This window comes from Grus americana, chromosome 1 (genome assembly GCF_028858705.1).
Source record: "Grus americana isolate bGruAme1 chromosome 1, bGruAme1.mat, whole genome shotgun sequence".
Classification (NCBI taxonomy): Eukaryota; Metazoa; Chordata; class Aves; order Gruiformes; family Gruidae; genus Grus; species Grus americana.
Window position 1 is genome coordinate 125,652,585 of NC_072852.1, and position 25,099 is coordinate 125,677,683.

General features: G+C 41.5%; 2 protein-coding genes across 6 annotated transcripts in view; one reads left to right on the plus strand and one right to left on the minus strand.

Annotated features, from left to right (window-relative positions):
• Window positions 1–13,208, plus strand: part of SRPX (sushi repeat containing protein X-linked) — a 49,455-nt gene extending 36,247 nt beyond the window's left edge. For both annotated transcript variants that reach the window (XM_054813723.1, XM_054813724.1), the window contains 6 exons: window positions 5,236–5,362; window positions 7,337–7,458; window positions 8,082–8,261; window positions 8,725–8,858; window positions 10,193–10,314; window positions 12,661–13,208. In XM_054813723.1, the coding sequence (XP_054669698.1) occupies window positions 5,236–5,362; window positions 7,337–7,458; window positions 8,082–8,261; window positions 8,725–8,858; window positions 10,193–10,314; window positions 12,661–12,841 (866 nt within the window). In that variant the 3' untranslated portion in view covers window positions 12,842–13,208. The remainder of the gene's footprint in view (window positions 1–5,235; window positions 5,363–7,336; window positions 7,459–8,081; window positions 8,262–8,724; window positions 8,859–10,192; window positions 10,315–12,660) is intronic.
• Window positions 13,209–20,403: 7,195 nt separating this feature from the next.
• The window catches only part of SYTL5 (synaptotagmin like 5), a 100,703-nt gene continuing 96,007 nt past the window's right edge, over window positions 20,404–25,099 (minus strand). For all 4 annotated transcript variants that reach the window (XM_054813720.1, XM_054813718.1, XM_054813722.1 and 1 more), the window contains 2 exons: window positions 24,630–24,838; window positions 20,404–24,030 (listed from right to left, as the gene is read on the minus strand). In XM_054813720.1, coding sequence (XP_054669695.1) covers window positions 23,888–24,030; window positions 24,630–24,838 — 352 coding nt within the window. In that variant the 3' untranslated portion in view covers window positions 20,404–23,887. The remainder of the gene's footprint in view (window positions 24,031–24,629; window positions 24,839–25,099) is intronic.

Sequence of the window (25,099 nt, forward strand, 5' to 3'; positions counted from 1 at the left end):
GGGGACACAGCTGGGACAGCTGACCCCAACTGACCCAAGGGATATTCCATACCGTATGATGTCATGCTCAGTGTGTAAAGCTGAGGGAAGAAGAAGGAAGGGGTGGACGTTCAGAGTGATGGCGTTTGTCTTCCCAAGTCCCCATCAGGCGTGATGGAGCCCTGCTTTCCTGGGGATGGCTGAACACCTGCCTGCCCATGGGAAGTGGGGAATGAATCCCTTGCTTTGCTTTGCTGGTGTGCGCGGCTTTTGCTTTACCTATTAAACTGTCTGTATCTCAACCCATGAGTTCTCTCACTTTTACTCTTCTGATTCTCTCCCGCATCCCATCAGAGGGAGTGAGAGAGTGGCTGCATGGGTCTTAGTTGCTGGCTGGGGTTAAACCATGACATTGTTGCACAGAGTATGATTGCAAGTCCGAAGTAACCCATTAAAAGTAATACTATTACTTAAGTTCTGGTAATACCACATAGTATGGAGAAGACCCCTTCAAACCTTGTGTGTGCATAGTTCCCACATGCAAATAGTCAGTTATGCAGTTAGCAAACTGTTTAATAAGGTTATCTTCTGACCTCTTGATAGGTGGGATAGAGATTTTTTTTTTGTAACCAGACATGACCCTAACAGTATAATGCAGTTTGCAATTGAACCCCTATCCTTTACTGTAAATCAGTAGTTACAGAAAAGTCATCAGTGAAGTACTGCCTACAAAAGCTTACCAGTGGTCAGGAGACAACTGGCTGAAAAGCTCACTTTCAGCTGAGGAGTAAATTAAGGTGAGGGGAGCAATGAAATACAAAGAAGCTGGTTTATTTCTTACTTTAGCGTATAAGCAATTAGTTGCACTGTGTGCAGTTAGGGATGTTACGTGCGATCATAGGCATGGGGTGGTAAAGTTCATGTCATTGCTGGGGACACCACAGCTATTGGCATGAAGTATGGCAAAATTACTGCAAACCTGAATTTAAAATCCTCTTGAAAACAAGAAGCTTTCCTTTACCCTTTTGTACTGCAGTTGCACTGCTTAGCATTTTTGCACAAAGCTATATGGGGTTCACAGTGCAGTAGTGAAATGCAGTAGTGCATGTAGGAAAGGCGTAAGGCTAACATCATTGCTGAAACAGGTATTCATTTAATTAAAGAAAATCAGGTATGTTTTAGCAGTCACGTACAGAACAGTGAGTATTCAGTTCTAACAAAGCAGACTGTCCCCCTCCTGTAAGAAGAAGGATATCCTTCACGTTGCTGAAATAACTTTGATTAAAAAAGATCAATGTACAGCTGCTTTTGGTTGTCAGTTAGCTAAAAATGCCAATACTTAAATAATATTTCCATTATATCCTTAATGCACTGTAACATAGATTGAAATAGGTATTTTCTTCTAGAGGATTGAAAAATGTCACCATCTTTTCTCCTAGAAAGGTTTTATTTTCTTGCTGATTGTATAACAGAGGTGGTGGTAAATGGCTGTCACTGTGCTAAGTCATCCTTTTGTCACATCCTAAGACTGTATGGATAGGTAGTTAACTAACAGTTTCCAACTACGGATGTCTGAAACATGCTTTGCACTCTGAGTCATTAATTATAGAGGCCCCGATAATGCATGTTTTGAAATACAGAGCAATGCCTTGTGGAGGGGGGTGGGGAGAGCAGGACAATGTTTTTCATTCCCCCTTTTATGATTTCCAGTCTCTTCATCTCTTTATGCTTTTGACACAGACTAATGTTTTGAATTAACTTCCAGCCATCATTTAATGCCATCAGCAATCAGTAATAACAGCGTGTTCGTGTAGCAGCAGACAGTTTACCTATCCTATACGGACTCTTGAATAAGCAAGCAGTGGGCATTCCGTACCATCCCTCTGTTTCTTTCCTCTTGTCACCCCAAATTCACAAGCAAATAAATATAAACCTTTAACAAACTATGAGAAAGGCAGTTAAGAAGCTCTTGAAATGTTTGTGAAACTGTTAATATGGCCAGTCTCAGAAGAATGTTTAAAAAGAAACAAAAAATCTAAAACTTATTTGAAAACTTAGCATTTTTCTCCACAAAGTTCAAAAGGCTGCTTTAAAATTTGGTAATTCCCCTGCTGACCTCCTGATGCCATGTCTGCAATGGTGCTGTCCCATGTGGAGCCAGAGTACCTTCTTGTAAGTTGTCGCTTTTCTTGGCTACTTGAACGTTACAAGAACGTGGGTGAACGGTGCCAAGTTTTTTATGAAAACTCAATTTCCCTGCCCGTGATTTAAACTTTGCAGGTGAGATTCAGTCGTTTAATACGTAGTCCTGCTAAACAGCTTAAATAAATCCGCTTGGCTTTTCATCGGTCTTTTCAGCAGCGACACTGTAAAAGTGTAAAAGTAAAAGTGTAAGAGTAGCCGTAGGGTGTCAGCCACCTCGCAGCACGTCCTGGCTCCAACTCTGCCCAGGAGTACTAATTAAGTGAGAGAGTCTGACAACTCAGCGCTTACAGGATGATTTTTCCCTCTGATAAAACCTCCCCAGCAGTCAGGAATCTTGTGGGTTCCTTCATTGGGGTTTGTTTTGGAACCAGTTTAGTTTTCTGACCTGCAGGTGGGCACCTTGCTCATGTCATACATTTTATTGAAGGATTTATTTTGGGGGGTTGTGTTTCAGTTTTGTCACTTGTGCATTTGCCTGGATGTTCTCTGGTCACCTTCTCTGCGTTTGACTGGGTTGGGGTTTTTTAGACCTGTCTTCCTTCTGCCAAGCTGTGGCCAAGGTGCTTAATGCTGTAGATTGGCTGCAGCTTTGTACGAGGGCGTGAGGAAAAAGACCTGAGTGCTGTTGGGTTTAACGCAGCCCAGTGGCCAGAGCAGTTAAAGAGCCTCAAGTAGACATCTGCTTTCGCTTGGTCCATTTTAAAGCAGAGTTATTCTAGTGGGGTTCATTTAGTGCCTGTTGAATGCTAAGAGGTGGCTGAAATGACCAAGGAAAATACCCTTTCCAGGAATTTTTAGGTCCAGCTAAAAAGCCCTCGGGTGTTTGGTGAGTTGGTTCCCACAGTAACCATCCTTGTCTTTACGGCGTGGATGGTTCATACCAACTAGCCTTCTCTGCGCTAAATAGCATAATGAGCTTTCTGATTAATTAAGTGCTTAAAACACTGGGTGCTTAAATGCCATTCTGCCTTTAAATAAACATAATGCTAGAATAAATATATACTGTCCATAGCATAGTGGTGAGTTGTTGCTGCAGTAAACTAACCAGAGCTAGAAGCAGCCTTGGTGAGACCGACTTATTTCCTACCCCAACTCAGCTATGCGGGGGTGGTTATTCAGAGCAATGTTGTTTTGTAGAGGAGAGCAGAGCTCTCGTCAGCTGTGATGCGAGCACGTTTCCACACATAATGGGAAAGTACCCGAAAAATAAGGGAGTGAATAAGAAACATGAGGAAAGGAGCCTAAGTGATTCCTACAGCCAGAGTGGATGTTTGAAAATTCTGCTCGTTTGGGTACTACAGCAGATGAGGGAAGGAGGAGTGAAAAAGTTAAAGAAGCCATAAAGAAGAACTAAATGCCTTACGTATCTTTAGTGAAGGGTGTTCTTGGAAAGCACAGGAAGCTTCAAAAGCTGTTTAGAGGATTCTGCTGTTCGTTTGTGATTGCTCCACTCCCTGCAGTGAGAACCCACTCTTGGTAGCTTCACCTTCTAGGAGGATCTACAAAGAAATCAACTGTTATCCTCCCAATACTATAGGAAGAGATTTTTTTTTTTTCATTGTTTATTTACCAAAAAACCCAAACACAAAAATAAGCATTTGTGTAAGGCAGTTTGCAATATTCCTGATGTTTTCTGAATAACTTTGGTACGACGCTTACTTGCCTGTTCCTCCCCGCTCCCTCCTGTGCAAAGTTAAGACAGGAGCTCTTCCTATGGAAGTGCCCCCCCAAAGCTGCAGTGTTTGGGGCTGGAGGAAAACTCTTACACAAGAAATAGAGATAAGCCAGTTTTCAAGAGTCCCAGGTTCTTGGAATACTATTAAAAGTATGAAGGTGCTATAGCAGGGCTGCACTTGCCCTACTTAAACTGGTGGAAAACATTGTGTGCTGCTTGTAGAATAGGGGGATCTATTAAATTATTTTATGTATTTGATGCTTTATAAAGACTTAAACCTTTTCTCATAGGTATTATTTTTGAAAGAAATACTGATTGTACTTTTTGTGTCTGCCCTGCAAATGAAAGACAAGGTCAGCCACCCTTTAAGTTTAAGCAGCACTTAGGGATTGTTTTCTGTTTGCAGGTAAAGAGCAATCCAATGTCTCTGTTCATTTTTAAAGCTGGTATATGCCTCCATGGATTTAGACTTCATTTTGGGTATACCCCAAGTGATGGTAAAAAATACTGAGACTAAGCTATTAAAGATAGATTTTTATTTTTTTTTTAATTAATGATTGTGATGGTGATTGGACTTGGTTTGCCCATGTATTTCTGCTCCGCTGGCAGGATTGGAAGCAGAAGCAGCTGCAGATGAGTAGCTGTGCATCACCTTTGCTCTCCACCAGGGTCTTTTATCATCGCCATTGTTCCTTTACTCCCGAGTAATAGTCACAATGTTCTGGTAGCAGTTAAACAAGCTTTCAAAACTTACGCCAGCTACTTTTTGTTTTGGGTTACTTGAAAAAAATCAAATGCAGCAGCAATTCCTCTGCAAAATGACGTTTTGTCAATCTTCCATTGTTTCTCTTTTTGCCATTGCTGCAGGAAAAATAACCAAGAATTTAACAGTGACGTGCCAGGTTATCATACCGGGAGAGCTTTATGGTCACTGTGATTTACAAATGTTCTTAATCATAATATGCACTGCACAGATGAACCAAGAGAGGCAGAGCAGATAAACAGAAAGGTCCGGCCTCTCGGGTTCAACCTTGGGTATCCCTCCTTAGAGGTCAAAGCTAAATACAGTTGATTTGTAGACATTGCTTTTTACCTGGGGACAAGATAAAGAAAGTTACAGTAACTACTTCTTAATCAGTTTTTTACATGGGACGGGGGTGTGTGTGTGTGTTGATAATTGTCATCTCTTCCTCTTCATAAAAAAGGCTGAGAAGTACAGGCTCCACCTGCCTTGGCTGAGACAACTCCGGTGTTGAGGAGGCCAGCCGAACGAAGGTGGTGCCGAATTACTCTGATAACAGGGCAAGAGCTGTAAAGAACATGTGTAGCTATAACACATGCACATGTGCCCATTTCTGTGACATTTATTTCAACAGACACTGAACCTCCGAGAATCCAGTGCCCGAGTGTGAAGGAGAAAACGGCGGAGCCCAACAAGTTGACGGCCAGAGTGTTCTGGGACACCCCAGAGGGACGGGACACTGCTGACGGCATTCTGACAGAGTAGGTGCAAATCTGTAAACATTTGCATTTTCTCTTTTTTATTCCTGGGGTCCTTGGTTAGTAATTCAGCTGATGAGGGTGGCCAGGTACCCTTTGCCCTTAATTCCAAGATTCTTATTTATAGCTGTCACATGTCAATGGCCTGTAAATAATTACATGTTTAACTGAAAAAAAAATGAGAACTTGAATCATTCAGGACCTGGCATGTAGAGGGGTGGCAGATTGTTGTGGTTATTTTAGAGCTGATCAAATAAATGACAATAGCATTTTGACTGCACCTGGGAAATTTTCCAGAGCTTCTTTGTGGGTCTCTTCTCATATACAACAAGTTTTTTTTACAGCAAGTTACCTTTTATACATAACAATGAAAAGATAATAGTGCATTGGAGGTAGCAGCAGAGGCAATTTTGACTGTCTTAAAAAAAACCAAGATGAATTGTGTCACAAAACAATATCTGCAATCATCTTTAGGCTTCTTTCTGAAGTAGCACTGAATACTGATGTCACAGTGTTCTCCAGTTATTTGTAAAGTAATGCCTCTCATTTGAAACTTAGGGAGCTTTAAACATCAGATTTAAACTTAACCCTTTCTTCAATATTTCCTTGTCAATTTTTGTGGTTTCACAGTCACATTTTCCAGAATAGCAAGGTGCGCTTGTGATGGCACCACTGTCTGATTTTCTCATCTTTATCATGCAGGATTTATGGCAGTCTGTCTAGATTATTGTAATGGAAAGAGTATAGAAAATCTGCTTTTTTCATTAAGTGAGTTACATCTTTTAACTATATTAGTGGACTGGTTAAGCTTAAAATCTCAAAATAGTAAGCTTAAAGATGTTTATAGTTTTATGTGAATACAAAACAACTGTTAAAAGACACGGAGACATCGCCTTTTTATTGTTACAGTTTAAATAATATCAGAAAGAAGAATTCATTACACAAAACCAATATTGCTGTTAAGATGTAATATGATAATTATATGGTAATTAACAGCATCAAAAAAAAAATAAGCCTGGTTGATAAAATAAAAACTTTGAAAAGTGTCATAATAAGGAAGTTGCAAAGTCTTTTTGATGAAATAATGTTTGGCAGGCAAAAAAAAATTGGAGAATATCCCATGCAGACTTTGTCATATGAGTAGCTGTTCCCAGCTCTGAAGAAGCTAGCTGTTGAATCTGTGGAAGCTTTTCCATAAATCTGTTTTTATAAAATCTTGCTACACTGCAATGTTTTATAGCGTGTACGGTGCTTTCCTTAAATGCAGTGGGTCCTGCGGTCCCGTGAGTATGTGAGCTTTCCCATTGCACGGAACACTGCTCCAGTACTGAGGATACATTTAACACGGCTGAATTCTCCTGACACATTTGCAGGATAGGAACAAGTTCCAGGTGAAAATGCTGTTGTAGATCACCACACCCTGCTGCTGTGACAACAAATCTCACTTTCTATTCCATTTTTGTCCGTTAGTATAACCACAGGAGCAGTGCAGAGCAGCCGGATGGGGTACGTCCCCATTATAAGGGGCTGGAAGTTTTCTTACACTCCGCCGGCTCTGAGTTACGCTGCAGCCCTGACAGTGGATTGTTCATGATACAAAATGAGGGAGGATCAATCTCGACTTTTCCTTATGTAAGGAAAAGGAAGCTCAAGTTCCTTTGGGCATGGCATGATGCTTGGCTATGCTATGGATTGTCTTATAGGAAGTGAGCAGGGCCTGCCCGCTCTGCCTCCCCTTGTCTCAGCAGGGTGGGACCCTTTTATACGACTCCAGGGTGGGGTGTTGGTAGCAAGTTTAAATACTCCGGTCACCACTGCCCAACTTCTTCCTTTGCTTACTCTCAGTCTTCAGTCATGCAGTGCAGCCAGACAATCTTAGCATGCCACAAATGTCACTCTTCAGGCTTTTACAGCATTGTCAGTAGGAAAATACCGGTGAATTTATGAATGTCTGTCCTGTTTTATCTCCTGTTTTAGTGTTATTTTGAAAGGCCTGCCACCAGGCTCACATTTTCCAGAAGGTGACCACAAAATCCAATATACTGTGTATGACAGAGCTGAAAACAAAGGCACTTGCAAATTTCTTGTTAAAGTTAGAGGTAAGAATGATGTTTTACCCTATAAATACAGTCACTGATTTGCATTTGGCTTAGTAGGCAATGTGAGAAGTGTCCTCATTTCTGCATTTGTCTGCATAGGTATGTGTGTATAAACTGTATGTTGATGCTGAAAGGGAGACTGCTGTCTTGCTCAAGACCCTGGGGGCCAGGCCTGCAGCAGGGTGGGTGACCGGCACGCTGCACGTCAGGGAAGAGCTTCATTGATCGGTCCTGCCTCCAGCTCCACATCCCTTCCCTCCTGCTGGCTTCTCCCCGATATTTAGCTGTGAGCTGCTGAAACAAGTATGAGAAGGAGCTTTTTCAGCTGTGACTCACATCTTTCACAAGTCCTGTAGGTTTCAGCTTCAGCTCCCTTTGTGCCCCATGACCTTTGTCACCATGATACCACAATCACATGTGTACACCTATACATCTGTAGCATTTTGGTTTACATATGAATTAAGAGGGAGGTTTGTTTGGGGTTTTTAAGTACATGACTCCAATAATATAGAAAGCAAACAGAAAAATGTCGTCTTTATTGGTATTCCACTGGCCATGCTACCCTAGTAACAAAACAGGGTGATTCATGCCTTGTCTTTTCTTTTTTCCTCTCTTGCTCAAAGTCAGGCGCTGTGTGAAATTAAACGCCCCAGATAATGGTTACATCAAGTGTTCAGGTGATGGAAATAACTATGGTGCTACATGCGAGTTCTCCTGCATTGGCGGCTACGAGCTGCAAGGAAGCCCAGCTAGAGTATGCCAGTACAATTTGGGGTGGTCAGGAGTGGAGCCAACCTGTGCACGTAAGTGAGTATTTCACCACTTTACCTGAAGGGCTACCAGAGCAATGGGTCTCGTGGCAGTGAGAATTTGGGAAGGGGGGTGTGGGGTGGAATATAGCTGCAAACTTTAATGTCCTAGAGGTAAGAAATTTAACATCTTTGTCTCCTCTGCCAATTTGCACTTACAGCTGAAGCCTTTGCCACCTTTGGCTGCTCTTTCCTAGGATGACAATGGTACCTCACAACTGATAATGTGTTTTAGCTCAGACCTCTCTACAAAACTTCACATTCTGGAGTCAATCCATCTTGCAAGCCAGAACAGCTTAAGATAAAATTGTTGGCTTCATTGAGGCCAGTATTTCACCCATACCTTCTTTATTATTGTTTCTTGTTCTTGTGCTTCTGCTATCTAACAGTTTGTGCTTTTAGAAATAGATCTGTTTTCCGTATGCTCTATAACTTTTTCGTAAAAATCTGATTCTAGCCATGAATATTAATGTGAATGTGAGGACTGCAGCTGCACTTCTGGATCAATTTTATGAGAAGCGGAGACTGCTAATTATTTCAACTCCTACTGCAGCCAACTTTTTCTATAGGATGCAGTTGGGAATGCTGCAGGTAAAACACATTTTGAGGGGGCATGCAATTAATTTTTTTCTTTAAAGAAAGACACAGGAGGCCAAGCCCCAGTGTTTGATATAAATCTGCAAACTTCAGCTGTTATATTGCAGCCACTGGAGATCTGGCTGAAGCAGTAGTGGTTCTGGATTAATCCTTTTTACATGGGTTTGAGTTGAAACATCTCCCTAGTCTCTAATTCAGCTCCGTTCCAGATTGTCTGCCTCTGACTGACTAGCTGCTGAATCCCAGGCAGTTCTGGCTCTCTTCCATCCTCCCCAAATTAATTTAATATTAGCTTGTGTTCAATAATCATTCCCTAATTCAATTCCTAAAGAAGTTGGAAAAAAAAAAAAAAAACAAACCATCCAGCATTTCAGTGGTTGCAGTTCATGCAAACCAGACTTACAGACTTTGTAACTACAATGTAAAGAAGCGCAAATAGCTTCAGAAATAACCAGTGCACCAGCAAACAAAGGACCAGAGACTCAGCATAGAGATCATACAGAGTGCTGGAGATAGCACTGGGGTATTTAGTTCAAAAAAAAAAAAAAAGAAAACTTCTGGTAATTGTCCTTCTTATGTGTTGTAAATGTGATGCTCTTGTTGGGTTCTTGCTAGACTTAGGGATATATCTCAGAAATCTGTGTCCTCAGGGAAAGGAGTCAGTCCTATGTTCTTTCAGAGAGGCAAGTGTTTCTATCTTGTTTCTTTTCTCACAACTGTAACAAAAATTCAGTATAAATAGTCACTGGGATGTGAACATGATGATGTTTTTAACTGCTGGCTTAAGTTATAGTTGTATTAAAAAAAAAAAAAAAATTCTTTTTTCCCCACTAGCTTAACTTGGCAAGAAAATTCAATATATTGATCAAAGTGAAATACTTTAAAATACTAAATTTAATGGCTGTAGTACTTTTTTCCGCTGCTTGACAGTAGTCAAAAAAGTTGGCAAGAAAGAAAACTCTGCAGTCAACTTCCATTTCACATACCTTGCTTTGATTGCCAAATTAGATTACTGGCACAATGCTTAATACCCTGCCATCTTTTCATGTCATTACAAAGACAAGGTTATGTTTCTCCTAGGTGGTCCCTGTGTGTTGTTTTTCTTAGAGTAGTGAAGAATCCATCATTTAACATCCCCTGGAGTCATGAGGCTCTAGTTCTTCGCAGTGAGAATTAGAGACTTTTCAAAGTATCCTCCATTTCAGTTTAAACCATCTCACTAACATTAGAAGATTGGACTCTTTACGAAGACTTGCTGCACGCTCAAAACAACCTCCTGTTCTCTTACTGATAGCTAACATGCCTCCTTCTTCTTTTAACCCTTCCAGCCGGCACAGTGTGGTTTAGACCTACGACATGTTACTGTTGTTGAATTGGTTGGTGTCTTCCCAGCACAAATAGGAAGAATAGGCGTAAAGCTGCTGCCCCCGTCACTTGCCCTGCAACTCAGGTAAAGCAAGCTCTTGCTACTCTTGTGTTTGCGCCTTAGCATATATGATGTATTGCTTTTGATTCCCTGAATCTTACTCTCTAAATGTACATACTGTACTGTACATAGCTAGACTCTGGAAGGTAGATGATGAGTAAGTTGTAGGATTAACTTGTTCTCTGTCTGTAATAGCTACTGCAAATTAATGGGCATTTGGTATTTATGAAATTAAGCACATAGGCTTCAGCTTGTTTCACATTTAAATGGGCTGTAACCATGAGTGAAACCACTCTTTTAAGTGCTGTCTCTTCCTTGCCCCTTTGCTCAAACTGAGTGAATTACTGAATTCACGTGAACTCCCTATGTATCCCTTTGATTATGTTATACGTCTATATTTTTGGGTTCTGCCACTGAAAACACTTCAAGGATGTCTGTATTTGTGCTGGACTTGGTCCGACGCAGTCGTGACAGGTTGCAATCACTTTGCAAGGACAAACCTTGGAGCAGCTGCCAGTGCAGTCCCAGATGGCAGTGACAGCTCGTCTTCTCCGCAGCACTGCTGGAGGTTGTGGCCAGGCCAGGAGGGGAGGCAGCGGTTGCTCTTTGAAGTCCCACATGCAGAAATGATATGGGCAATACTTCCAAGGGGAAAATTATCTCAGCTTCCCCAGCCTGACTACAGCATTCAGCAGTTTTGCTGAGGTGCCTAAACTGTTTTGACTTGGTTTTAGATTGGCAGGGTGTTGGTTTTCACTTGAAAGGGAGACTTCAAGTGCCAGGATTTCCTAGGGATAGGAGGCCTACAAGAGCCAAAAGTGAAGGCCTCAGTGGCAGGGAAAGTAGTCGTTATTTAAGAAAAAAAGTCCAGGAATGTTTTAGACATCATCTTCTGTGATATGCCTGAGAAAATGGAGCGAGTTTTAATTGGGGACAATAAAAATGCTGACAAGTCAGAGAGGTTTTTTTTTTTGATTGCAAAAAATAAAAACATTTGTTCTCTCTAAAAGGAAAAAGCACAAAGAGCTTCTCTTTTGTTCAACAAAGTAAAAGTACTTTTACTAAAGTTGAAATGGTTTTCTTGTGGCTCTGGTAACACCTCATTCCCTGCTACCCCTTCCCCCTTGCAACCTTTAATGGAGCTACATCTCAGAAATTGGTATGATATGACATGACCTGCCCGGCACTCAGTGAAAGTTTTCCATTTGAATTTTTTTTCTCTGTTGTTACTGCAGTGTGTGAATTATAGCATTCCAGTTCTGGAAGGCACTTAAATAAAAATGAAACGCACCCATAAACATCTTGAACAAAGATGCTGTCCAGAACTGGCATTTAGTCCACTAGTGAGCAAAGGGACGCTACTTAAAACGTTGGAAACCTCAGAAGGTTAGCATTTGGAGTTGTAGGAGTTAAGCATTTTTTGTAGGTGAGACGAGGCACAAGAGGAATGTGGTTTCCTATCACCATAGCTTAGCTTCAAACTTTATTTTAGTGTGAATTTAATAGCCAAGCTCCCTAATTGCAAAAAGAAGATGCCTAGAGCACTCAAAGTTGTTAGAAGGCTGAGGAAGGTCAATTTTGATGCTTTGCACCTTACCAACATACCCTCCAGACCCTCTTCTTCATGGCAGCTTTCCTGTCCTGACCCTGTTCTCTCACAGCTGCCTGAATTTATTTTCCCCACACCAATGATGTTGACTGCATGTCTAAGGACCTTCTAATTCTTTACATCTTCAAATGGAAGATGAAAAGAGCATCAGGGATATACTTTTGTTACTGTTGCACCTCCAGAAGAGCTCAGATGTCCCCTTTTACCACTTGAAAGGACTCTGCCATGATTAGCAGTGGCTTTTGTTCTCCTAAATTGGAGTTTCCACCAAGTAGATGGTTATTACTAGGAAATTATGAGAACTGACTCCAATGGTTTTGTCCTTCTTTTTCTCATTGTGGTTTTATACCATGTGGCAGCTAAGACAGGGAATAGTCTGCTTGGAACTCTAGCTCCATCGCAATGGTTTCCTTTAGGCAATGTATATAGTACTTTTTTTTGCCTTATGTTTTTTTTATCTTGTGATAGCAATGGGCAATGGCATGTGCTGCACTAACAGCCAGAGGTCTGAGAAGAAAAGAGCTGAGTGCAGTTACCTTGACCCTCCCCTGCTGCAGAGGTACCAGCGGCAGCACGTGCAGACACCCGCTCTCTCTCTGACTCCTCCTTCTTACAGCTGAAACACCGCAGACCCTGTATAGCCCCCTCTGACCATCCCTGCCTTCTGCTTACACCCAGCAGGCTGGTTCTGCCATTTATTAGTTTGAAGTGCCCAGGCGATAGTTGAGGGGCTTTAATAAAACGAGTTCCTTATTTTGCAGGCTGCTGCTGAGGATCCCCCATTACAATTTCAACATCGTGGTGATGGACAAGCATGGAATGGACAAGGAGCGCTATCCTTTCCCAGCAACGCCAGCTGAGCTTTTTGCACTTATTGACAATTTTCCCTTGAGAAAAGAAGAGATGAAACTGCAAGCAGAAATCGGTCAGTCATGTCCCTAATTCAGGATTGCAGGGCTTGCCGTTGTCAGTGAATTTTTTTTTTAATCCACGTAACTCTCCCCTTGGTGCTACACAAAGCATGGCTTTTTTAATCACTGATGTACAGATTTTTTGTGTTTATTGTTAAGTCTGTCAGGCTGTGTAGCTGCTCTGCATAGAAGGATGCATGATGCTTTTTTGTACTTGCAGCCATCTTTAGATGAAAGTGTATGTAGAATTACTACCCAATGGAATTTCTTGTACAGAGAGTGAAGAACTGAGGCACGTTTCCGGGAGTTTATTTTGGATTTTTCATTCAGTGTAAAATTGGGGTTTCTTTCTTACTGTTTATAAGTCTTTTTATTAATAAAATATTGTTTTGCAAACAGATAGTTTTCTAAAGTTCCTCTTGGAGGTAAAAGTTGATCGATTAATTCAAAAGTTGGATCAAAATACGTCTCTGCAAACCATTCTGGCAGAGACATTAGCCTCAGATTGAAAGTGTGCAAGAAACTCAGTGGTGTTTTTCAGTCTCACTAATAATATGGTCGATCACAGATACAAAGCCGAAGGCAATGCAAGTACATGTTTTCAGCAGCAGTGAGGAGAAAATAGATGATAGCAGAGCATGGAAGTCATTGCCAGAAGGAATACGATAAAGGAACAGTGATCAGTGTAGAAGATGGGCAGTAATTACTAAAGGCCACATACTGCAATGCCTGATAGAAAAATATGCTCTTACCCGATATGCTTCTGCTTCTGGCTTTTCATGTCCAACGAACTCAGAGAAGCAGATTTCTTTCCCCTCTTCATCTTGGAGACAGACCAGGCTGTTGATTTGATGGCAGGGAAACATTACCCCAGGGAAACTTCATCAAGGAGTTCTCATTTCCAGAGCTGTGAAAATATTTGTTTGCAAGTAATCACTTAAAAATTAACAAAAAAATTCTCTGCTTAATAGAAAGTGTTAAGAGGCAATCAAAAAAGGAAAGAGTTTTCTGTTGTTTTACTGTAGCCCACAGTCTTGCCAATCCACTGCAAAGAATATACATTGTTCATGAAGAACATAAGCATCACAGGAATGAAAACTGTTAAAAGTTGAAAAGTTACAGCTTTGGATACCTGTGTACAGGATCTGATGCATAATTTGACATGCCTGAAAAGCAGCACTCCAGTGCCTGTGCTGCTCATTCTTGCCACTCGAGAGCACAGCCCTGTTTTTTCAGCCAAATGCTTGTTTGTCTTTGACCATAGATTGTTTAATTTTACACTTTGGTGTCAGCAGAGGAACAGTTTATCAGCATCCTCAAAGCAATCCTTACCAGAATTCAGTCTCTCACAGCTTCTGAAATTAGAAAATCTCTTCTAAAAAGGTTGCCCCTGCAAGTGAATTAATGAGAAAATGACTGTGAAGAGAGGTCAGTCAGCCCTGACACTAGCTAGCAAAAGCTAATTTGTGGACTGCAGCATGACAGCACCAAGGAGGGGGTGGACAGTGGGAAGGCTGTGTCTTCTGACCAGGATGGTCTGCTGCCAGGAGCGTTAGGAGGCTGTTACTAAACAACCAGGAATAGGTGTGAAAGCATGGCACGGCCCCGGGGGTGACTCCCAGCAGTGCTGATGCCAAAGGCAAAGAAGATCCAATACACCCTGTACTCTGTAGGTGCTGGTGCTGGGTTTGCAAGGATGATCAACCAAAGGGCAAGGAAGCCCTGACTGAGCTTTCCGAGTATTGCTGTTAGGAATAAGATGCAAGGGTGGAACAAAAATCACAGAAATAGCATTTCTGTTCCTGACCTGACCAAGCCATAAAGAAAGTAAGTCCTGGACCAACTACAAAGGAGCAAGGAGGATAAGAGCCAGCGTGCTGATGGACACAGCTGTACCCCAAGTTGCCTTTCCTCTGCTGCCTAACACCAATGGTTAAGAAAATGCGACATGGCTGGGCACACCAAATCGCTTCATGCCGTAAGCGTCGCAGGTGGAGCAGAGACAGCCTGAGGACACATCCATACGCATACTGCTGCGGCCACAGTTCTCTGGCTCAGGTTCTTTGGCATGTGTATGCTTATAGCATGAATGTACAGGTGGTTCCCCCCCCCCCCCCACTTTTCTCACTGAAAAAGCACATCAACTGATTTCCAATGATTTAAAATTTTAAAAAAAGAAATAATCTCTAATGGGTCTGATTTTTCCACTGTATTGCTGCAGTTCCAATCCACTGCTGCTCTATTTCGATTTAGGTACAGAATCAGTGCATCCAGCCGTCTTTCATGGCTGGGTGAACAGGAGTGGGGCTTTACGAGTGCTACAATCAGGAAAGTGATTGCAATCACTAGGCTGCTACAGGAAATTGAATTAAGCGGAGGAAAGTGCATGAGTGATTGGATTACTAGTTCTACACAGCACATCTATTAAAATCTTGTGATTAAGAAAAGCTGTTCTTGATTAGTAATAGGTTTCTGGCATTTTCTGTTGTACATTTTTGTGGGGAGGAAAGGAACAGTGAAAAACATCATGTGCCATCTCTGTTTTAGAGTCAAATCAGCCTGCATGTATGATATGCAGGATGTGGCAGATTGGCCTTTTGGGAAAGAAGTGTTTGAACAAGGGACTTAGTATTTCTGGCTTTAGCCCAGCATTTATATATTCAAATAAATTCCAAATATTCAAACATATTCCAATAATTCATCCTGTGGACTTTTGGTCCCAGAAAAATAACACTGGGTAAACAAGGTGCAGTATCTACACTAGAGCACTTTTTTTTATTATTTTTAATGTTTAACAGAAAATTCAGCTCCCACAAAGTCATACAGGCTGGAGGCTTTGTTGTACTACCAACATGGCTCTTCTCGCCACAGCTCTAATCCTATCACTGCTGTCAAAATGCAAATCCTGTTTAAAACATGAATTTTAGTTGGGAGAATTAAAGGCTGTTTCCAAGAAGCAAGACTTGCCCTGAGTCTTGTCCTTTCCGCTCACACTTCCAGGCTATTCATTGCAGGAGATGCCACAGATCCCAGTGTGTGGATACAGCCACGGGCTGGAGGTTCCTACATCAATCTGGAGATGCTTTTCAATTTTGAATATGAACCAAAAGACTTTTTTAGACCAGAAAAGAATTCATGTTTCCATCATGCAACATCTTTTGCAAACAAAACTGCTGGGATAAATTGTGGGAGGCAGCAATTTCTCATGAGCACAAAACAATTGTGTAAAAGGCCTGATTTTCCCCAGATCCTACCCAAGAATCACCTAATTTGATGAGAACAACCCCTGCTGTCAGACACCTCCTCTACACTTGCAGAGGAGAGACAAAAATTGAAGTTGCACATCCCTATTCTTGAAGTTCAAACTGTCCCCTCTGGGACAGGGAGCGTTCTGTTTTGATGAACACACCAATGACCCTTATAGCTCTGCACTAAATGACTACAACATGCAGCTTCATTACCGCTCAGCACTTATATAAGAGCATGAGTCAGACTGCCTAACACAATTAATGAAAATGCAGAGGCTAAAAAGTAACCTGAAGTACATGTAAATATTCTTACGATCGCAACCCACTTTTTAAATTAAGGTGGTGAAATAACAGAGCTTAGGCTGTGCAATCTCAGTGCTTGATCACTTCCAGCCACTCACCTCGGTCTCTGTTAATGCTGTACATCCAGAGAGGGAAAAGGGAGCGAGTGCTTCACACCGTCAGATGATGACACAGCTCCTCTCGGCCGTGTAGCTGCTGCCCATTTCTCTCTTCCGCCTCCATGGCTGGAGGGTGTTTTTATGGCAGCTTGGCGAAGGGAGGAGCGGGAAAGCATTAGCAGAGGCTGGAAGGCAGAGAGCAGCAAGGCTGCCTGGGCTAGAGGAGCCAGTGAGGACACTTCCAAACAGTGATCCAGCTGCTGCGTGCTCTGTAAAACGCAAGGGAGATGGATGGGAAAGCCAGTGTCCTTGCAGAATGTGCTAGTGTGTACCTAATTACCACCGTATCTCCCATTGCCACCCATGCACCCAGAAAGTAATTGTGACCTGCATTTCAGTAATTAGGTTGGCCCACACTTCAAATTCATAAGGAGAACTTGGCATCTCTCACTTCAACAAGAAGGGGAGGAGAGCCTGCAGTTCAATTGTACGGAAGTTACAGAGGTGCCTTCCAGACCCCTGAGCAAAGGTACAAGGAGCAGAGGAATGGCAGCAGGGCTCTTCCCCACCTGCAGCCACCTTCCAGTTTATGGGTATTTGACCTCCCACCCCCATAAAGGCCAGAACCAGTGTGGGGACAAGCTGGACAGGAGCAGTGTGAGAGCAAAGGAGCCAGCTGCTTGTGCCCAAATCACACCTAGAGACCAGTGAACCCCACTGAGGTGGTCTCCCCTTAACCTGGGCACCGGCACCCGACACACGGACCCAGACTTCCAGACTACTGCAAAACGAGCAGAGGCGAAGCCAGGCTCAGAGCCCAGGAGCATCATTTGCCTTCCTAGCTTGTCTCAGATAGTCGGGAAGGGATGGCAAGATGCAAAAACCTGGAGAACTGGAGAACCAAAAGAAGATGGAAGAGAGCCCTCAGCTCTGAGAGGTAAGTTGAAGTGAACACAACTCAGCTGAAATTATAAATTAATTAGAGTGATCAAACGTTTCTTGGTCTTTAAAAAAAAAAAACAAAAAACCCCCCAAAAAACAGGACTAGTAATTACAGAAAAGCTGCATTTTGAACATATCTAGATTTTCAGGTGGGCAGGACCTTGAACTAGGGAAGTGGTAGGAGATTCAGAGACAGAGGGATCTGCTGAACATGCAGGATTAAGGCACATGTAAAATAATTCTCTAGCAAGGAGGAAGCGAACACTGCATTTCCCTTATTCTTAGAATTGCATGTTAAAAAGAAAACAAGTTTAATGCTTATGAAATAAAAAATAGCTTAAAAGCACTTAAAGTGTGGAAATTAAGACCAAAAAAAGCAGAGATAGACACCGTCAATGGAGTCCCACCTCTGAAGACATGCCAGGCCTCTTGCGTTATTCATTACATGTAAGTGAAGTAGTGTCTTTACCACAATGAGATAACACGGGATATTCCTGAAAGACATGCTTATAAATTAGCTGTAATGCATTTGAGGAGAGACAAAGACACAGCAACATGTTTCGCTATTTTAATTTTAAAAGATAGAACAGTAATCTTGACAACAGCTGCAAATGTACTACCAGCCACCTTTGTCCACAAAACTGAACATACAGTGCACAGTACAAAAATGTTCTGGGCAGGAAACATTTTGTTTTGTCTAAATTTGGGCAGAACTTAACATACTGCAATGCCATTTACTGCTACTACTCTTCACGTCCAGCAGAATAAACAAATAGCTAGCAACAGATTTTAAGCAGAACAAAGGCGGAACGAGGGATACGTGACATTCTCTAATTGCTGCAACAAATGAGTACACTTGGCTTTAGGCAAACCTCAACAATTAGAATTATCCTCAAAAATGTACACTGAGCTGCCGGGAGCAGTAGCACACAGCCATATAGGTGTTATTGCCACAAAGCAGAATTGTCAAACTAACCTAAATGAAGGGCCAAGATGCAGCAATGGTGAGTTTCAAAAGCAATCTAAAAAACCACCTAAAAAGCAAGTTGAGATTCACTTTCCAGTGGCAGTGTCAATATACACGGTATACTTAACACTGTATTATTACCACTTATCAAACAGTATTTGCAAATATGAAATCACCAAGCAGGAAATTCATGGGACACAGTGGTAAGGTTCTGCTAGCGTGCTTCTCAGCATCTCCTGCTGAGCTATGGTAAAAGACATCACTGCAAATAAAAGTCTGCATCCTGTTTTGGAATTCATCACACGTTCTACCACCACTTCTCTAGGGTTCTCAAATGTTAACATTTCTGTGTGTAAAAATAAATAAATAATAATAATTTTTTAAAAAACTTCAAAAAAAAGAGTTTACAAATTGCATGGACCAGCTCTCAGGAGATGGTTATTTCTGTCATCGTTGCACAGCGTTGAAAATCAATGCTGTATGTTAGGGAAGTAAAATTTCAGGTTTTACCTCATATGGATGAAAATAAGTGGGGCAATCACTTAACTGCTGCATGCCGTCTCCTTCCAGATACTGGAGATTAATGTTTAGGTAGAACATTCTGGTGAGGGTTGCTGAACTGAAGGGAGGAATGAAGGGAAGAGACACCCTTGCAAAGATTCAGGTACAACCCTTACTATCTTGTGTGAATCCCCAAACTAGACAGCTGTGGAAATAGGACTCTGAGTTCTTTTTTCAAAAGTCTAGGAGATGCAAGCAGCCTTTCCCTTCATTGACTCTACAGAGCAAACCACAAATTTTACATGCCTGAAGCTGGGCCATGTGCATAACCCTCAAGAAGCCAAAATCATGCCAGTCTAAATGCAACCCTTCTGTTACCTCTCCTTACCAATTAGCACCAGGGGATGCTCAATGGCTGCTCTGCTGTTAGAGTTTAGTTGATATTTTGCAGAATACAACTTAGAATAATTGCGCTTGGCAGAGTCTAACCAGGCAGGAAAAGAAAAATAAAGAATTAATTCATAAAAATGCTTTTTTCATGCTCGTTTAGCATAATCTGCATTGGAAGAGGCACAGAAGAATAAGCTTCCAGTCTAATGCACTATGATCAACGCATACTCACCACCCCAATCACCACCTTCTCTCTTAAACCATCTGCTAAAGCATCCAGCTGGGAAAGAAAGATCAAAATGTGGCATCTAAAAGGCATTCAAGGAAGGCAACGACGCTTGGATTAGCACAGGAAGATGGCAACAGTGTCCCTCAGAGTCTTTGCAGCTTTCCTCCCACCCTCACTCAAACATAACACGATGGAGATGGAGGTGATGGGGAGGCCATTTCAAACCTATTTTAGCCTCCTTTTGGCATCCAGCATGCAAGCAAGAGCATCAGTCAGAAGCCTAAAGTCCCCACAAAGCTGCTAAACTGAGCAGAGAAGCTTCCGGAGAGCAGGGCTGGGTACCAAAGCCTGGGTACCAAGCCAGGGCTTGGAAAGCCCTCAGCATCAGCTCTTTTTGATGGATACTGGCAATAGCCACACTGTCCAAAGATGTATTTACTTGATATTTGATGGCAGAAGTTGCACTTTTATTCTGCTTTAATGGGTCAAACCCTCAAATTCTAATTGCAAGGGGGAAAGGATGGTGATGAAAGCCCTGTAGTTACCTCGCTAGAAAAATATGTATCAGAGTAAAATGCGTTGTGCAACACATTTTCAAAAACCACTGTAGAGAAGATTTCTTCTCCACTGACGCATCTTCAGTTATTCAAGTCTGTGTGGAAAAATACTTTAGAAACATCAGCTCTGCCGTGTCTATTTACTCAGGGTAGGAGTTTATGAATCAGTGTTAAAATTGTGGCTATTTTCTCCTAAAAATTAGCCTTGAATAAACCATTCATGCACCTTCAATACCATAAACATACATACAAAAGGAAGGCTTTACCCTAATTCATGGCTTTCTGTCTTTTTGTTCAGCCTGATAAGACACAGTACGTGATGACGCACAATTATAGGCAATTAATTCAAATATCTGGGAAACAAGAAATCACATCTGCAGTTAATCATCTTGTGCTTTTTCCAAACCATAAATCATTTTTGTAAAGGAAGAGAACAAAGACATAAGAGATAGATATAATTAAATGTGACATTTTCCACAAATCAAACGCTTCCTACAAATGTGCCGATAACATCATAGAACAGCAAAGCTTTCCAAATTGCTCTAGTGTTTATATGATGCTCATCATCTCTCCGAGGCTCATTTGAGGTGGAGTGCGATACCTATTATACGCTACCATAGTGCAGAATTGCAACTGCTAACCCAGGAGGTAATTTCACTGTACTACTCCAAATCCCACCAAGGGCAAACACCACCGCCTTGGCTGAAATTACTTCCCAGGTGAAATTGTTCCTTTCCGATGCTGAACTGCAGTTGACACTTACAGTCTATTCATAGCCCTGTCTATAATTTCAGGTGCAGGCTCACAGTGAAAATTTGGCCCTTTGGAAGGAAAATGCAGAACCTAAAACTCACGTATGAGCTGGGTGACGCTTCCCAGGTAAGTCTATTTATCACAAACTCTACCATAGGACCAAAATGAAGTAATGAAGCACAGACATCTTCCTTTCAAAGCAAGACTTGATTTAGATAAAATGTTCATGCTTAGAAGGTTAGAAAGTACCATTCCAAGATTCGACAAACTCTTGTACTCCATATAAAAGTAAGTTTCATTCAGTTCAAAATTATTTTTAGGTTTTCAATTTGGCAAGAGAAAAAGGTGTCCATTTTGAGGTCCAGCTTGGAGGATTTTTTGTGTTCCTATCATTTTTCCTGTTTTCACCATCAAAATGAAACAAACCAAACCATCTGACTGCCCAGTGTTCTTCTACAAGTCTAGCTGGAATTTTACCCTGAAGAATCATTTTCTTTAGATTTAACAAGCTTTATCTTTTTGAACCAACTTCCAGCAAGTGAAAAATCAAGCTTGTGCTCCATGTCAATATAATATTATTATACCCAAAATAAAGGAAGGTTTGCAGTACGAACAGCCAAGACAGATCAGACCAATTCTGTTAGAGAGAGAGGTGCCAAAAGTTAGGTTTGGTTTCACTTTGGGGGATGCTGATATTAAAAAAAAAAAATCTAATACTTAAAGACTATCATGACAAGAAAAAGGTCATAAAAAGTACATGCTTGATACTTGTGCTCTAGTTTATCAGCTCACAGCATCTGCAGCATAAAATGGAAAGTCAGCTAAAACTAGACTAGACTTGCTTCATTGCCCAACTTGAGCAGGACTTCAGAAGAAAATGAAGACTAGATAAAGAAGGAAAAGGAAGTTAATTTTCTTGAGCAACTACTGACTTTTTGTTCCCAGACTGAGATTCTCTAAGGGAATTTTATTTTCAAAGATGACTCGGTAATTTCTGAAAATTGTGGGTCTCAAACTGGGCAAGCTGTACCTCCAATGACTTTTTGAAGTCATATCAGAATTTTAATAGAAAATATTCATAATGAAACAAATTGTTTTATTAAAACTAAGATACTATTTTTAACAAAAATAGATAATTTTTAATCTAATATTAGGATATTAAAAGACTGCTTGTAAACTTCCCCACGGTTTCAAGCCACTCAGATCAAAACCAGTATAAAATATTTTTTAAAAGAAAAAAAAGGAATGGACATTAAATTTTAAGGGTTTGGATTCAGCTCTAAATACAGTAGGACAACGGGACAGCTACAGATGTCAAGATTTCCAGCTGTAGTTACTTAGCTATCAGTTCATATTCTGTTGTTCAATCTAGATTTCTTGCAATTTCTGGATTATGAAGAACAATATTTGTATCTCTCAAGTTAGATTTTATGGTCTTTATTCTTCACACAAATCTTTGAATACTGCTGTTTTGATCTACAGAGAACGATACATTCGTTGAAAGTTTGGGTTTTTCCAGTAATTTATGTAAGGATTATGTTCCCATATATTCCAGTTTGTTTCCTTAGTACTAATGCTACATTGCTTCCAGAAACAAAACATTTGGGGAAAAAAATAAAAAAGGTAAGAATAGCTATAGGCAAATTTACCAGTTCAAATAGGAAGCTGTGTTCTAATTCTGGAAAATTCAGAAGAAATGTTGTTCACTCAGTTTCTTGATCTTCCTTTGTCTTATACCCTGAGCAATCACATGCCATACAATTACATTATTATCCAATCTTGCAAGCAGACATGTGTTGTCCTTGACTGTAATCCTATCTCATTATGGTAGGAGTAGCCCACAACAATTACTCGGAACGGCATGCTCTTCACATATGGCCTGCCTAAGTCCCCAAAGGATGAGGGGTCTAAGGAGGTGTAACATCACTTTAGGAAACCAAGTGGCAAAATTACTGTTGAACAATTGTCATGGTTAATGACTGAATTGGCCAAAACCCACTCTTATCGTTAAATCCACTGTTAACTCACAGGGGGATCCTCAAGAGAAAAAAGTCCTCCTATAGTAAATGAGCATGGGCATGCCTGAACGGGATCCCAGCCCATTCAGAGAAAATTCCACAGCAGTGCAAATCATTCTGGCATGTGCTTTAATCACATCACTTTACTACACGATCTGTTGAATCCGGGTCTTAGCTAACTACGTCCAAACCCAGTATGCGTCTCATCTCAGCAACGTTATCAGATGGGGACAGGCATATGAACGTATTCAACATATTCCCTCTGTTCAATGACATCAGAAGATCTTGTCTAGAGCTGTCAACTGAATGAAAAACACAGTAATATCAGGTAGTTCTGGAAACTGGGCATTTGTCATGATTTATTTTCATTAGAGGCTCTTTGCTTATGTTGAACCAAGTCTGCTTTTTATACAGTGCATTAAAATAACCCAGAGAAAGCCAGAAGGCCAGCACTGTACACCAGCTCACCTGCTGCCTATTTCTAGTGTGCAACACAGTGCATTGGCCTTCCTTGGTGGGCTGCTTGGTCCCAAGCCTGCCGTCCTGCACACTGCACAGCCCAACAAGCCCACATGACAAAGAAATGTTGTTTGTGATCCTTCATAACATTATGGCTTCTTATCTTTCAAATACCAAAGCACAGACTCACTCTGAATCTGCTTGTACTGTAATCACTGCTGTCTTCTAGGCCATCTTTGACCCAGAAGGAGATGTGTAAACCAGGCATTACTTGCTAAATGACTAACTAGAGAATTTGCTCACTCCATGCCCCCCCACAGGCAGAGGTGTCCGTCAGCTGCGCACCAGTCACCAGAAGGGACAGAGAAAGCCAGTACGATCTCTGTACAAGGTCAAATTCTCACTGGCTTCAGGAGAAACATAATCCATACAAGAAGCCTGGGTTAAAAACGTGTGTGTGAAAGTGCAGAATGCATTAAAATCTCACTCGGAGCCTTAACATCCAAGACAAAGAGGACAACCCTTCTCCACTTTCAAATGGGCAAAGTGACAAGAGCCTGAACACCACTGAGGCCAGGAGTACCTGTGGTACCCCTCAGCAGTTAAAGTCTTTCAGAGTCTGCGTTTTCCCATGCTGGATCTCAGCATTAATATCCCCTCCACAGGAGCTCCCGGACTGTCAATCATCTTCTGCCAGAGGTGCTGCTCTTCCCCTTGAGAGTCCATCCAGTCAACCTCCTTGCCATTACTTACACCTGGCAATTATAAGAACATGAGGCATTTTGCCATATTAGTAAGCAGTTACTTAATATCCTTGCTCATTCGCTCCAACAGTGCATAAGAAAGATGAAGAGCATTTTGCACCTGTACAGGGAGTTATACTGAAAACAGGCAGCTCCTGGAGAGCGCCACTTTGTCATTGAACTCCTTTGTGGCACATGGACGGAGGCACATGAACCTCCCCAGTCTGCACCACAAGTAACTTTCTCCTGACAGCGGAGGAATGGATTCACACCTCTTCCAGATCACACCATCGTCAGCAGAAAGGCTGCTGCTGGACAAAAGTAGTCTCCTCCTCCTCCTCACTGGGATTCTAAGAAACGCTTCCAAGGTATTCCTAATTCTTCTAGACTGTGCAAAAGCACAACTGGGCACCAAATTTTTGTGTCTTACTCAGTGGAGGAAATAACTACAGATTACATGTTGCTTTCTCTCCTTTTTCAATTTCCCCAAGTTCCCATATACTTTCCATACACTCAGTAACATATCTGTCCTTCATATACATGAATCACATGGGGGGAGGAAGAAGGAGAGCAGAATAAGAAAAGCAATCATGAGTCAGATGGGACCTTACCATTTCCAGTGTTCAAACGGACACCTCCCAAAAAAATATTACTGGAGAGCGACTCCTTGTCCCACACAGTCAATTCTAGGCAGACATTACGTATATCCCTGGAACTCAAGCCACTGAAAGCAAAGGTATGATTCCACTGGGGGTTCACACTCTTCTTTATTATGGGAGTTTTGTGTTTTGTAGCTTTGCTGTCATCTGGGAGCAGGTATCTGGGAGATATAGAAAAGGAAAATTGAATATGTAGGCGGGTTATCACATAATATTAACAAAAAATTACAATCATGTAGAGGCTCAAATGGGATCAAGACCCCTTCTCCCCACTGTTATTAAATTAAGCATATATTTTGCATTTGTGCTGTTTGTTATAGTTACAATGTCAGTTATCATCAGCAGAGGTTGGCCTTCGGTCTCCTTGCCCCAGTTCCTGGGTCTTAACCACAAGCTTTATATTTCAGTGAGTCTAATTATAG